Source organism: Notechis scutatus, chromosome 8, assembly GCF_049901735.1.
Source record: "Notechis scutatus isolate UNSWTSFEM ecotype Mainland chromosome 8, rNotScu1.2, whole genome shotgun sequence".
NCBI lineage: Eukaryota > Metazoa > Chordata > Lepidosauria > Squamata > Elapidae > Notechis > Notechis scutatus.
Window position 1 is genome coordinate 27,530,180 of NC_142016.1, and position 14,725 is coordinate 27,544,904.

Genomic DNA, 14,725 nt, shown 5'->3' on the forward strand with positions numbered 1-14,725 from the left:
AGGATGCCCCAAGTAACAGCCGATTAACACAATGGCCGGATTCTCAAGAGGGGGTGGGGGTAGGGGGGGGGCGCAAACAGATCTTGAGAGGCCTGTGCAGCAAGAAAGAGGACTGGCTTAATCAAACAAGCTAAGCCTGTCAGGCTGTGCAGGATAGGCCGAGGCTGCAGCTAGTACCTGTAGAGCACACTGCGCTTGACAGAACCTGCAATTGCACGCAGCGTCCCTACTTATGCCATTGCACACGGGCTAAGTGCAGCTTCTGAGTAGTCCACCCACAGGGTGCCCCAGGTAAAGACTGCCTGAAGACCTTCCTGGCCAGAACGGCCATCTCTTCTTCAAGCTGAGCGGAGAGTCCAGGTGGGTTGCCAGTCAGTCCCAAATGGGCGTTGCATTCATGGCCAGAGGTGGAGATCCCCAGGTCCAGTCAAGTTAAGTTGGCAAGGTTCTGACCGTGTCAGGAGCCTAGGTGGGTTTGGATGGAGAGGAATGACTTGACCCTGCCAAGACCGAGTGCAGGTGTTTCAATCACCCAGATCTGGGCACCTCCCAGATCTTTGACTTGCAGGAGGTAGCCCATCCCCCTTCAAGGTGTGCCCCCTGAGGTTCTTCCCATTCTATGTCAGAGCCAAGAAGGCCTTTCCTAGATTGGGGGCCCTTCAGTCACTCTTGTTCTAGTCTCCTTATGCTCGACTACTGCCATGCACCATACACCAGGCTCCCTTGAAAAGCACCGGGAACTTAAACTGGCTCCAGAATGCAGTCGTGAGCAGCAATGGACATGCCTCAACAAGCCCACCTCTGCTTTGCAAGCTGTGTTGGCTGCTGGCTTACTTCCAGGCAGCCTGCAAGGTGGTGGGTGCTAGCTTAATTTGAGGGAACACCTGTCCCCCAACCTATAGGCCCATCCGATTCACTCCTGCAGGGATGGAACGCTCCAGGTTCCTGCCATGAAAACCTGCCAGATTTATCAGGACCAAGGAACTTCTGCCCTCCGGAACCAGCTTTAGACGCCACCACCTGCTTTTCACCCAGGAGGCCTTTGGCGATTGCCAAACGCACATCGTTGCACTCGCCCTCCTTCAATTCCTTGGTTTGCTTGTCGCAGCCGAGCGGAGTCGTCGCAGGCAAACCCGCCGGAGAAGTTATTCTCACGGCTACTAGAACCCAGAGCCGCTCGCCGAGCCGGTTCCTCCCCTCGAGCCTCTCTGGGCTGCCAGATCAGACCCCCTGCCGCACCCCCAAAAAAAACCTGGAATCGCCTCCGCGAAAGACGGGCGGGGCGGCTTGGTGTGCAGTGACGTCATTGCACGCCATGCAGGCGGGGCCCCGGTGACGTCAAACTGTCTCCTGGCAACTGGCCGGCCTGTCCGGAGCGACGGCGGCCTCACGTGGCTCGCGTCCCGGGTCGCCCATTGCCCCGCGCCCAGCAGCGCCCAGCGATGGAGGGCAACCCGGCGGGAGGGCGCGCGCGAGCGGGGGCGCGGGGGCGCACCCGCCTTTCCCTTCGCAGCGTCGCCCGCCCGCCGCCCGCCCGCCGCCCCGCCGCGGCTCTCGGAGGACCCGAGCGGGCGCCCCCGCGGCCGGAGCCGTTCGCCAAGCTGGCCGCGGCCTACGGGAGCAGCCTGGCCTGGCGGGGGCGGTCACTGGTGAGTGCCGCGCCGGTGCCGAGCCTCTGCCGAGCATGTGCAGAGAGCCTCCCGCCTGACCCACGTCTCCCCTCAGGCCGAGCGCCTGGTGCCGCTGCGCCGCCTGCAGTGCTACTTCGCGGTGGACACGCGGTACGTGGGGCAGAAGCTGGCGCGGCTGCTCTTCCCCTTCGGGCACCAGGTGAGCAGGGGCGGGGGGCGGGCGAGGGGTCCTCCCGCCCCTTCCCTCCCCTCCCCCTCCGTCTGTCTGTCTGTCTCGGCAGGACTGGCAGGTGCGCTACCAGCAGGACCCCCGTGGCGCCCCGCTTCGACGTCAATGCCCCCGACCTCTACATCCCAGGTAGGGCTCGGACAGGGGGTGTGGGGGGGGACGGCGGCAAGCCGCCCCCTTCCTCCTCCTCCACCTTTTCTTCCTCCACAGTCATGGCCTTCATCACCTACCTGCTGGTGGCTGGGCTGGCGCTGGGGACTCAGAATCGGTGAGACTGGTGGCAGCACCTGAGCCTAGCGGGCTCCCCTCCCCTAGCCTGGAACCCCCTCCCCACTCCTGCTGCTCCTTGCAGGTTCTCCCCTGACCTGTTGGGCTTGCTGGCAAGCTCCACCCTGGCGTGGCTCATCGTGGAGGTGCTGGCCATTCTGGTCGGTCTCTACCTTGTGGCCGTCAACACCAAACTGACCCCCATCGACCTGATCGCCTTCTCAGGTTACAAATATGTTGGGTGAGGAGCTTGGGGCCCTTGCATCCTGGCGGGGCGGGGCGGGATGGGGGGACAGGATGGGTAGTGAGGTTAACCCATCTTTTTCTCCTTGCCAGCATGATTGCAGGCCTCTTGGCAGGGCTGCTCTTTGGGAAGACCGGTTATTACATGCTGCTCGGCTGGTGCTGTGTCACCGTCTTTGTGTTTACGGTGAGAGGGAGAGGCTGCCATGCTGGGCGAGGGTGGATGGGTGGCCCTCCCCTTCACTTTTGTGGGTCCTTGGCCACCTGCTTACACTGGCTTTTCTAAGCGGGCTGCTCTCATCCATCCTCCTTCTCTCAGATCCGTTCGCTACGCCTGAAGATCCTGTCAGAGGCAACCGAGGGGGTCCCAAGGCGGGACACCAAGAACCAAGTGCGCATGTACCTTACCATGGCTGTGGCTGGGCTGCAGCCCTTCCTCATGTACTGGCTCACCTTTCAGCTCATCTACTGATGCTTTGCTCCGGCAGCTGCTTTGTGCCCCCAACACCCAGCATTTCCAAACTGTCCCCTCTCCCTGGCCGCCCTGGTTGTGCAGAAGACAGAGGAGGGCAAGTGGGTTTTCCTGGGCCCTAAATCACAGCTCCCCAGTCCTTCTTCGGGAGGTGCCTGGCAGTTTGCACTGCTCCCACCTTGATCTGGCTCAGGACGTTTGCTTGTCCTGCTCTTTTCTGTCTGGTTCCTGTCCAGCCAGGCTGGTCACTCCTGCAGAGGAACTGGGGAAAGGGCCTACTTTCCTGTCTCTTCAGGATATGGAATTTCCTGCTTGCCAGAAACAAAATAAAATGTGGGAGGCAGTGTGTGCATGCTCTCTGTCATTTCGATAGGGGTACTGGAAGGCCTTGTCTGTCTTCCACCTGCCCTCCCCCAAGGGGTTGGCCTGCTCTGCCACATGCGGTCAGAAGCAAAATGGTTGCACCTTCAGGCACATGGGAAGATGTCTGGAAGAGAGTGGGGAAGAGAAGCAGTTAGGTTTCTGGTAGTAGGCAAGCCTGCTTTGCCACAGAGGCTTTCAAGGAAGGTTTCCAAGGAGTAGCAGCTACCTTTGTCACCAGCGCTGAATGGGCAAAGGGCAATCCTAGTTGGGCAGGAGCTTCTCCAATGCCTTCTGGGCTGCAGCCACAGCTGCTCCCCTTGGCCAGGACCTACCCCCCTCCAGTGCTAAAGCATTCGTTGCACAAAAGTTCAGTGATTCTTTTATTCAGAGTTCATTCATTACTAAAAACAATTAAAAGAGTCCCTCAGGATTTAATACAATCAAGTTTTGATCTGTTTTTTAAAAAATATATAAAAACCCATTTAAAGCTGGTTATGTAGAAGCTTGCTCAGTGAGATGCCTCTGCAGCAGCCACTCTTTGAAAACACAGCCTTTCCCGGCAGGGAGGGAACCATGCAGTGGAAGTGCTGGCAGCCACAGCCAACAGTGCAATCCAGAGAAATGAAGGTTTGCAGTGGGCCTGGGAGCCAAAGGTGGCCTCATCTGGGAGGCTTGGGGGAAAATAGTCCATGCCAGCCAACGGCAGAGCCTCAACAGCTGCAGCTGTTGGCACCTGGTAATCTCAAGAAAAACTGGGCAGCCCCCACAGGTCCTGGAGAAGAGCTGAGCTTAAGGCATAGTGAGGAATGAACTAAGGGGGCCAAAGGCCCCCTGCCCAGACAAAGCAACATAAGGGCTACTAGGGTCCTTACACCTTGCTTTTCTCCCTTCCTGGCTCCCAGATTGGGGTCTCTTGCACTCTGCCCGTTGCCCTGGCATAGCCATATTTGGGGCACTCTGCACTCCTTGCTGGTGTCCCCCAGGGAAATGAGGTTTTGCAGGGCCCTGGTGAAAGCTGTGCAGAACCCCTGCACAGCAGCCTGTTCTCTCACCCCGCTGGGAAATGCATGGCCCAGCCCAGCTTGAGAGGGAAGACAGTACCTCTAGGTCTTGGGTGCACCGGAGGAATTCTACAGAAGCACAGTGGGGTCAACACCCCAAAAGTTTTTGTTTTTGTTTTCATCCTGAAGAAACGTGGCTTCAACAGCCTCGCCACCCCTTCTTTCCCCAACAGGATTAATGTGTGCAGGGCACAGGCCCACCCTCCAGAGCCGCCTCTGCGGGACTCAACCGGAGGAGCTTCAGCTGGGCATTCCCAGGTACTCTCCCATTGCATTGAGAGGACCCAAGTGGGACAGGGCTACGTAGAGCCCGTTCACCAGGGGGAAGGCAAGGGTGGGGCCGTGGGTCAAGTGAGGAGAAGGAGGAGTCGTCATTGGGTCTGAAGGGGGGGGGGCAGTGCCCGCAGCTCCTTCTGGACTCCTGTGGAGCAGCTGAGCCGAAAGGGTGACCAAGGCCAGGGGAGAGAAGGGGGACGTTCCCAGGGGAAAAGGATGCTTCCCTATCAAAGCCCAGCAAGGCACAGCCGCCTGCTGCGGTATTTACATGCTGCTTTAGTTCCCACTGAGGCAGCTCCCTCGCTCAGAGGGTGTAGGCATTGCTCATCAGGTACTCTTTGTCATCCAGCGTGCTCCACACTGTTCCCACTGACAACTCCGGGTTCTTCCGGCAGATCTTAACAAAGAAAACCCCCATCGAGCCCAGCAGGATAGTCACCAGGATGGCCAGAAGGACGGCAAGGACCACAGCTGGGGAAGAAGAAGAGACAAAGCCTCAGGCGGGGAAGGGGTTTTGCTTCAGGAAGGCGGGGGAGCTTCCCTGCTGCCTGCTGGGTTGGCAAGGCAACGGTCCTCTGTGTGCCTCCTTATCCAGAATGGGACTTCCTCCCCTGGAGAAGCTGTGGCAGCAGCACAATTAGGGAGCCCTTGCTGTGGAGCTGTACCAGGAACAATCCTGCCAAGATGCCCCAGGAAGCCCAGGTCCCTCTTGGATTGAGCTGGCCACAAAGCCAAAGTGTGGCATGAGATCCCACTTCCCTCCGTTTCGGCTGAGGACCAGCTACGCACCTCTGGTGGAGAAGCTGAAGGGTTCGGAGGGGAGGGGAGGCTGGGCGCCTGCATCTCCTGGCTCTTCAGTTATCTCTGAAGCAGAGAGAAGACAGAGAGAAAAGTGGGGAGGAGCAACTGGGAGTCCCGGCTGCCCTTTTGGGGGTTGTGCAGGGGAAGCATGGACTTTTCCAAATCATGCTGGATCTTGGGAGGTGGGGTGGGAGGGCATGCCAGCTGCCTGGGAAGGGTGACAGGTGTTACCTCCATCACCTGTGCACTGGCTCCAGCAGTGCTCTTCAAAGAGATAGTTGTTCTTGTTGCCACGACAGCCCCCATAGACGAACATCTTGCACATCCGGCTCTCTAGGTCGAAGTACCAACGGAGGAAGGAGGCCCGGCAGGGACCTACCACCCGGGGCGCAGCACAGAATTCTAGGGGGAAAGAGATGGTTCGGAGAGGCCCCTGGAGGAAAGACAGTCCAGGGAAGGAAGGAAGGAACTCTCTTACCTCTGAAGCCAGGCCTGTTTTCGTAGGCCTCTGGGAGATGTCCAGCTCTTGGTGTAGCCACTGGGAGAAAAGCAGAGCAATTGGCCAGAGGCTGAAGACCAGTGGTCATCCTTGGCAAAAGCTGGCTGTTCCAAGCCACTCCCCCCTTCCCAGGCCTGGGCACCCCTAATATGCACACCAGGAGTTCCAGAGGCTCATCTGCCCCTCTCTCCAAAAGGCAGCCAGTGCAAAACAGAGGGTAAGACCTAACCTGCCAGAAGACCTCAAGAAATATCTGGCTTTGGAGGCTGTAGAAAACAGCCCCTTGCAGGGAAATTGGCCACCAAGGCAGCATTGTTGAGGGGCTACAGGTTTTCGGAGACCCCAGCCTCCAGCCCACCTCTGAGAGCAATTCCTCGAGTTCCCAATTCTTCCAGCCTCGTGCATGAGCCCAAGACCCTTACCTTCAGTGGCTGGCCCGCTAGGTACCACTGTTGCCTCTGCAGCCCCTCCTGGAAGTCAAGAGAATTCTGGCATCAGAAACCCAGAGCAATGGTCTGGAGCAGATTCACTGAAGAAGGCCTGACCTGGAACACTCCCTCATGCCCGGAGGAGCCTTGGACAAAATCCCCTGGGGAGGGAGATCTCAGCCTTTCTTTGTCTACTGCTCTGTGTTGAGATGGTTAAGTTTTATGCTGCATTCCTGATGGTGACCCAGAGCACACACCCCTCGCCAGGAACCAACTGTGGATACCAGGTCCTGGGAACTCCCACTTCTAGCTGCTCTGAAGGCAGGAGAAACGCAAGCTGCTTTCTCTCAGGGCTGAGAATTTGGGTGTAGTGAAAGCCACAAAGCATGAAGGGGAGAAAGGCAGCAGGAGCCTTGTGCCCCTCGTAGTGACAGGGGGTCCCAGCGGTAGGAAAAGAGGAAGGCAGCAGCAAGCACTGGGTTCATAAACACACTTTCTGGCAACTCTCTGTGGCATGTTCACCTGTGGCATTGTGCTCTCTGGACTGGGCTGTTTTCTAGCAGACGTTTCATTACCCAACTAGATGACCTCAGTGCTAGTCTGACGGTAGTGCTAGACTAGCACTGATGATGTTACTTAGCCTGAGTAACGAAATGTCTTCAGGGAAACAACCAGGACCCTCATTTTAACCCTGAGCTATAGATACTCCTTCATTGATGCTCACCTCTGATACACGTCTGGAAGCAGTCCTGTTTGGAGACGAAGTTGTTGGCATTGCCTTTACAACCTCCAAAAATGAATTCCTGGCACATCTGACTCGTGGCATTGTACCACCACCGATGGAAGGATGCCCGACAAGGCCCCACTGTCTTGGGCGAGTGGCATCGGCCTGAAAGCAGAGAGAGGTTTGTGGAAGGAAGCAGTTTCAAAGAGGCCAGTGGACTCCACACTCAAATATTTTTTTTTAAATAAAGTGTTTTATTTTTTTAATTTTACACATCTCTTCACGTGAGCAACATGATTCTGGATTATAACACTTGTACATAGTCATACTTTCATTTCCATTAATCTTATATCATCTCATATCATTATCCATTTCACTCATCTTTAAATAAATTTGCATTTCATTAATTCAATATCAATATCATTTCATCCACACATAGGTTTTCAATTCTTTATCCCCTATTATTTCCATTTTCAGCTTATCACCTATTTTATTTTACATTACACATCATTATTATCCTTAATTTTCTCTAAGCCGATATATAATAAATAATCTAAAAAAAGAGTAAAAGTAAAATAAAGCCAATATATTTAGGATCCACATGGTATTTTTCGTTCCCCTACTTTAATCATAATAAAATACTCTCAATGTACGCCTCTAATATCCATTAAATAATCAACTGTATATTTTAAAATGTATATATTTTAAAGTATTCCCCCAGTAAATCCCTAAAATAACTTCTTAATATCTCTCATTTTATCTTCACTTTACTTATAATCATTAACAATCATATTTTTTCTTCCTTTCCACTTTATATATTTTAATTCATTTCCATTCCCGTTTTTACATCCTCCAAAGGGTTCATAACAGCATAATTCATATACAATTCATATTCATATGTGTGTGTGTGTGTTTAAGTTCATGGGTATTTATATGTATGGTATTCAGCTTTGTTTGGATATTTTCCCATGTCATTATAGTTGTGCTTTTAAAGTTGTAGCAACGTTTCGGCAGAATCTCATCTGCCATCATCAGGCTTGTGTATTGTGTTAGTCTGCGAGTCAGGCTTTCACAGCCATTTCTGTTTTAAATTTGGGGCTAGCCTACTGCTGTGTTAGAATGCTTTTTTTTCATCCTGATTGGTTGGGAGTCTTGGTCTGTGTTTATTGGTCTTACACACACACACACACACACACAATCCTAAAATATTTCCCAGCAAGTTTTAGACTAAATGCCAATATACATTCCCATGTGGTATCCCCCTTATAGAATCCCTAACTCTTATCTCTAAATTTTTCGGCTTTATTATTTCTTTTAATTTTAGCCAGCTTTCCTTTTTCTAAATATCCTGGTCTTTCTTCTTTTTCTTCTTCTGGTATTATTTTTATTCTCCTCTGCCTGTCAGCCATGTTTTCCCCCACCCTTTCCAGTTCTCTTTTTTTGGGTTTCTTCTTATATAATTCCTTCTTCTTCTTAGTCTTGGGAGCCTATCTCTTTTATTTGTTGTCTCTGTTGTCAATGTCTCTATTTTAAATCCTTTTATATCCTTTGGCAATGGTCTTTGTTCTCCATATTCATCTGGGCTGTTGTTTCCCTCTTCCGACTCGTCTTCTCTGAGCTTTCTTTGTTCTTCTGCAAGCTGCAATGCCATTACTTTACTAATCATTGTGTCCAGCAATTTCATTCTTTCTTTTAACATACCTCTTTCAGTTTGCAGCTCCGACATATTTTTTTTGCTTATTTCTTCCATTTCTTTATTAAAGATCAAATTTTTCTATTATAGTCCTTACCAAAAGTTTCTGTTTCTCTCACTTTCTCTTTCTTCTGTTTTCTTGTCACAGTCAACCTCCAGCAGTCCCAAAATATTGTATTCCTTTATATTTTACTATAGTCCCCTCTTTAAAAAAACAAACAAACAAAACTTCTGGGGTTTTGTTGTGTTAATCATCTTTTATTCTATTTCTTCTCTTTTCAAATATTTATGCGACCAGTAATTTTCCATAAAAACATAAAAGAGGAAAATCTTTAACCATTAGGTGGTGTTCCATATCACTATTTTTCCAAAGTTTTTTTATTTTTAATTCTCTTTTCCGTAGTATTAATGTTAATTTTTATTCATTCCAAATAAGTCCAGCATTTTATCCAATGCCTAATTAATGTCCAATTCTGTATATTAGTTCAAATTTAATATCTGATTTCATATAATTCTTTTATTTCTGATTTTTCCTTTACCTTATATTTTCCTCTTATTCTCGTTTCGCTGCTACCATTCTTCCAAGCAAGGAGTCTTTCTTTCCTCTTTTGGAGTTTTTTTTTTTTTTAAATTCAAAGTCTTTTATCCAGTTACACGCCGCTTGCCACTTCCACTCTCCAGCACAAAGTTAAGTCCCGGCAGCTTCAGGGCAGCCATTAAACTGCCACTTCTCCCTGTCTTCTAGGGGAGTAAGTACCAAGCCAGGGAGGGGAGATGCGGCTCCCCTCAACCCAGCTGGCAGTCTCCCCCTCTTCCCCCAGCCCTACAAAGTGGGTCAGATGGTTCCGGTCCCTCGGGGACTCCTCCAACAGGGCAAGCACGGATCAAAGCTGTGCACAATCGCGGTCTCTGGTCCATCTTCAACTGAAACGCCATCAGAAGTATCAAATATTTTTCTGATGGCATTTAGGCCCACTGCCACACTTAGCTGCTGCCTACTCTGGGCACCAAGAGCCCAGGACAACCCACCCCCCAGATTGGTCTGGAAAGGCAAGTAGGATTGTGAACCACAAGTTATGAATGGGATGCTAGTGGGATCCTTCATCCCCTCTTCCTCAGAAGGCTGATCTTGCAGAGATAAGTCTGGAATACCCATCTGTGCAAGTCAACTTGCCTTAATAGAGCAGTTACAGTGGTACTTTTCCTGGGAGGGATAGCATTCAGAAAGCTGAAAATTCCTTGGCTTTTCTGCAAATATCCACTTGCAGGCATTGGCGGGGCTGGCATTTGTGAACTGTTCTCTCAGAGCAGATGAATGCTTGCCCTACACTTTGATTCTGTTACTGAAGATTAAAAGTATTTTCCTAATTCTAGAGCTGATTGTAGTCTCTCTTCCAGTGGAAGGTCCTTCTCTATGCATGTGACCGTTTGTCCCAGGAGAGTGGAAAACAACAACTTTGCCAGAAACAGCTGTTGTTTGGGGGGGAGGGTACGAGTGGAAAGACCACAGAGGCCTAAGAGTCTGGGTTTCATCCCTGGCGAAGCCGGCCAAGGAAAGGAACGCTGCCTCTCTGAATCACTTTCCTTGCCCACCAGCAAAAGCAAATCCCACAGGATTCTGACCACCACAAGATGGTCCACCTGTGCCACAGCTGCTGTTTAGATTTTCCAGCAACCTGGTATGGTCACATTTCCTACTGTGTGGCTGGGGGATGGAGGGCTTTCAGAGAATGCAGGCTGAGGCAGGCCAGGCTGAAATGCAATGCACCGCTTCAGGAAACTTTCTCAGAGTTATGGTGGCACTTCCGTCGAGGACGGATGGAGACTGTGATCGTGTGCAGCTTCGATCCGTGCTTACCCTGTTAAAGGGGTCCCTACGGGACTGAAGCATCAGACCCACCTCAGAGGGGTGGGGGAAGAGGGGGAGACCTCCAGCTGGGTTGAGGGGAGCCGCATCTCCCCTCCCTGGCTTGGTATACTCCCCTGGAAGACAGGGAGAAGCGTCAGTTTTAATGGCTGCCCTGAAGACAGGAAGCTACTGGGACCTAGGTGTGGGCTGGAGAAGTGAAGTGGTGAGTGGCATGTATCCAGACAAGATAAGCTGAACCTTTTGTTTTAATAACCCCGAAAAGCAGAAAGAAAGATTCCTCGCTTGAGAGTACAACAGTGGCGAATAGAAAACAAGAGGACAATATAAAGTAAATAAAAGTCTGGACTACAAAAGAGCTATAACGAAATTAAGGATGCAATTGGGAATAATATACAGAACCTGGCATTAATTAGGCATTGGATAAAATGCTGAACTTGCTTGGAATTGATTGTATTTTTTTAAAAAAAGCTAATGGTTGAAATGCTTGAAAATTACCATTAATAAAATTGAAAAAAAGGGGGAAAAAAGAACTTTGAAAAGTGGAAGTGATATAGAGCACCACCTAATGGTACAAGGCATTTTTTCCTGGATGGCTTTATGGAAAATTACAGGTCTGTTAAATGTGTGAATGAGAAAAGACATGAAATAAAAGACTTTTACATAACAAGAAGCCCAGAAGCTTAAAAGAAAAAGGGGGAGATTGCAGTAAGAGGACAAAGGAAGGCAATATCTTGGGACTGTTGTGGGTTGACTGTGCAAAGGAAATAGAAGGACCATAAGAAAAAGAGATATAAACGTCTCTTGGCAAGGATTACAATTAACTTTAATAAGATAAAGAATAACATAATTGATAAAAAATGGAAGAAGCAAGCAAAGAATTTAAGTTGGAACTGCAAACAGTGAAAGAAATGATAAAAGAAAGAAGGGGTTTATTGAACACACTGGCAGAAAAAGTAATGCAATTTATAGCAGAACAAAGGAATTCTAGAGGGGCCAAAGAGGAAAACAGCCAAGATGGACATGAAGATTCAGAGACATTGCCAAAAGACAGAAAAGGAACTAAAACTAAGACATTGACGACACAGATAATAAATAAAAGAGAAAAAGCTCCCAAGAGTAAGCAAAAGAAGCTGTACAAGAAGAAATTTCAAAAAAGAAAAAAAGCAAGGGGGAGAGGAAAAATGGAGTGAGTGATATTAAGAGGGTTCTATTGTTATTAATCACACACACACACGTATGTATGTATGTATGGTATTCAGCTTTGTTCGGGTATTCTTCCACGTCATTGTAGTTGTGCTTTTAAAGTTGTAGCAACATTTCGGCAGAATCTCATCTGCCATCATCAGGCTTCTGTATAAGATTACTCTGAGAAGCACAGAGCAGAACACACAAGCCTGAAGATGATGAATGAGACTTCATCGAAACGTTGCCTAGATACTTCCAATCTTACGCGGGAGAAAACCCGAATAACCAAAGACCCACATACAAATACCTCAGAAAACAAAGATACACACACACACACACTAAAGTATGCTAATGACTATTTAAATATTAGGAAAACAGAGAATATAATGATGGGCGAAAATCTGGTATTATGTTTAAAAAGTGTGAATTAGGGTTATATAAATGCTATAGGTGGAAATTGGTTAAAAGGAAGTAAAAGGGGAAATTAACTCTGTTTTTTTTATTCTTATTTTTTTGTGGTATACATGAAATAGAAAATATAATTGATTATACAAAGGGTATGAGAAAATAGAAAATATAATGAACTAGAAGGGATTATGTGGGAATGTAAAATATTTATTATGAATGAATTATATTATAATCAAAAGCTGGGGAATGAAATGTTATTAAAATTATATAGGTAAATTTTAGAAACAAAGAAAAAACATGAAATGATTATATGAATATCTCTGGAATAGATATAAAATATATTGTAGATGGGGGATATACCATGTGGATCCTAAATGTATTAATCTTATTTTACTTTTACTCATTTCTTCTTTCATTGACTGTCTAATTTTAAATTGGTCTTGAGAAAGTTATAGATAACTATATATAAGGTAACATAAATAGGTGGTAAGCTGAAAATGGAAATAATAGGGGATAAATAATTAAAAATATATGTGAGGATGAAATGATTTTGATATTGAATTAATGAGTTGAAATATGAAAGGGAAATTTATCTAAAGATTAGTCGAATGGATAATAATTTGAAATGATATTAAGAAAGTTGAAAGTGTCTATGATTATGTATAAATATTGTAATCTGGAATCACGTTGCTCACATGAAGAGATGTGTAAAAAATAAAAATAAAAAAAACTTTGAATTTAAAAAAGAAAGGAAACTTTCTCGACTGCCGCCCATCTCCCTCTGGCTGATGTCCTGCAAACACCCCGTTTCCAAGGTCTAAGTCCCAACCCTTGCAAACACAGTGTCCGGGCAGATTTCTATCCCCCCAGTGACCCACAAAAGGAAAAGAGATCAGAACTCCGTAGTTAGCTTTTATAATTATATGGAAATAAATAGAATCTACAGGAGGAGCAATTTCCAAGGGCAAAAGTGGGGAAAAGTAACCTATGCACCTGGAAAGAAGGAGGGCTACGGGGTGAGGGGGAGGTCTTTGGAGAGCAGAGGAGAAACTCATTCAGCAACACATGTTGCTTAGTGTGGGATTTATTGCACTGCAATTCTCTAGGCTTTTTCACTGTAATGTGCATGCAAAACTGCTGTCCATAACCCCACTAGTTTTAAAGCAGAACCCAAATTGAAAAAGGCCCAATGGATTAATTTGAACGCCTCCTTAACTTGGAATGAGTTTGAGGCTTCAGGCATATAACCGTGTCATAGCTGTAAGAGCCTCCAGTTTATGACTGACCTGAATGAAATGTTGCAGGGGGCTAAGCTAGCCATTTTTCAGATGAACAGAGATTTTGTCCAGAAATAATTGGGCAGAGTGTGAGCTTCAGAGAAGAAAGCCCTTAATTTCCCATTTTGCTCCCTCGTGCAATATTTGTGGCCCAAAGATCCCATCCAGGATGCTGCTGGCAAGGAGCCAGAGATTGGCCCACCATAACCTCCCACACCAAGAGACAGCGCAGGGAAGACCCTCCGCTCCTGACTGCAGAGAGAGGATCCTGCTCCCTCCTCCTATTTGCCCAAAGTTTGGGATTTGCCCTGTGGCCACTTGGCCCTTGTAGAAAAGGCAGGTGAAAGCACCCGCTGCCCCCCTTTGTTAGGCGGGGCGGCAGGAACGTTTTCTTACAGGAAGTCCAGTTGGCACCAACTTCCTCCAGCAGACAATGGCAGGGAGGCAGGTGACTCAGGCACAACTTGCAGACCTCACCCGAACAGGCTGAACCGGTTCAGGACTGGTTGGCCCATCCCACCCGATCAGATTTCACTGAACATCCTCTCATCCATGGGAGTTCATGGGAAGGGCAGACATCACCATTCTCAGCTGGCTCTAGCCCAGGAAAAGGCTTTCTTCTGCCCCCAACCCTGCCAGAAGACAAGATTCCCCCCTCTTGGGGATTCAGCCAGGACAACACAACCAGCAGTGCATAAAGCCCTGATGGGCACAAGAGAGGCCTGGCGAGAGGCTGCCATCTTCGTACCTGCCCACCCCACTAGCAGAGCGAAGGCAGTCCAGCAAACACTCCAGACCGGGCTTCAGGAGCGTATCCAGACCGGGGGGAGGGGGAGGAGCTACCAGGCTAGTGCCCGTCTAGCTGGGCAGAAAGGAGGCCCTCATCTCCCAGACCCAGCAGCCAAACGTGGCTGGGAAAGACGCGGGGGGGGAGAGAGGACTCTCGACAACCGGGACAGTGTGGGGGAGGGGCTAAAGCGAGCCGCAGCCGGCCGATCTTTTCGGGTGGGGCATGTCAAGGCCAGCCTGCGCTGTAGAGACCAGGGCATTGGCAGTGGCCCGGACACAGCGCAGGAACCCGCCCAACGATCCGCAACCAAGCCTGGCCACCGTGTTTCAAGCTACAAAGGGACGGGAGGAACGCCTCTTCCTCAAGGCCGGCTCAGGGGAGCAGCACGGGGCGCGAATTCTTACCTGGCGGCGACTCTGCGGCCGCCAGCGCAGCCGCCAACGTGATCAACAGCGCCAGACTTTTCTCGCGCGTCATCGCAACGTCCTCCCGGGCCAAGCTGCCCGCT

The 14,725-nt window shown here is 49.2% G+C and overlaps 2 protein-coding genes across 3 annotated transcripts; one reads left to right on the forward strand and one right to left on the reverse strand.

Moving 5' to 3' along the window:
* The first annotated feature begins 1,413 nt into the window (after positions 1–1,413).
* Positions 1,414–3,188, forward strand: YIF1B (Yip1 interacting factor homolog B, membrane trafficking protein). Its single transcript, XM_026687791.2, is given in 8 exon segments — positions 1,414–1,649; positions 1,726–1,830; positions 1,913–1,938; positions 1,940–1,989; positions 2,071–2,128; positions 2,213–2,368; positions 2,464–2,557; positions 2,690–3,188. Coding segments are annotated over 8 exon segments (849 nt in total). The 5' UTR covers positions 1,414–1,442; the 3' UTR covers positions 2,843–3,188.
* A 384-nt stretch (positions 3,189–3,572) lies between these two features.
* Positions 3,573–14,718, reverse strand: SPINT2 (serine peptidase inhibitor, Kunitz type 2). 2 transcript variants are annotated; one of them, XM_026687765.2, is made up of 7 exons: positions 14,622–14,718; positions 6,995–7,159; positions 6,265–6,312; positions 5,822–5,881; positions 5,584–5,745; positions 5,332–5,406; positions 3,573–5,013 (listed from the first exon to the last, which is right to left on the reverse strand). In XM_026687765.2, the coding sequence occupies exons 1-7, from the start codon at positions 14,692–14,694 to the stop codon at positions 4,847–4,849; spliced, it is 750 nt and encodes a 249-aa protein (XP_026543550.1). In that variant the 5' UTR covers positions 14,695–14,718; the 3' UTR covers positions 3,573–4,846. The 2 variants fall into 2 exon arrangements, with proteins under 2 accessions (XP_026543550.1, XP_026543549.1); XM_026687764.2 differs by having other exon boundaries at positions 5,575–5,745.
* Positions 14,719–14,725: the final 7 nt, after the last annotated feature.

What these genes read in the sequence shown, in the direction of transcription:
- SPINT2 (XM_026687764.2), bottom strand. Translation starts at nt 14,694, where the DNA reads ATGACGCGCGAGAAAAGTCTGGCGCTGTTGATCACGTTGGCGGCTGCG. An exon ending in CTTCCAGACGTGTATCAGAG is followed by an intron (nt 6,313 to 6,994) that starts GTGAGCATCAAT and finishes CTTGACTTCCAG; the next exon opens with GAGGGGCTGCAGAGGCAACA. An exon ending in TAGCGGGCCAGCCACTGAAG is followed by an intron (nt 5,882 to 6,264) that starts GTAAGGGTCTTG and finishes CTTTTCTCCCAG; the next exon opens with TGGCTACACCAAGAGCTGGA.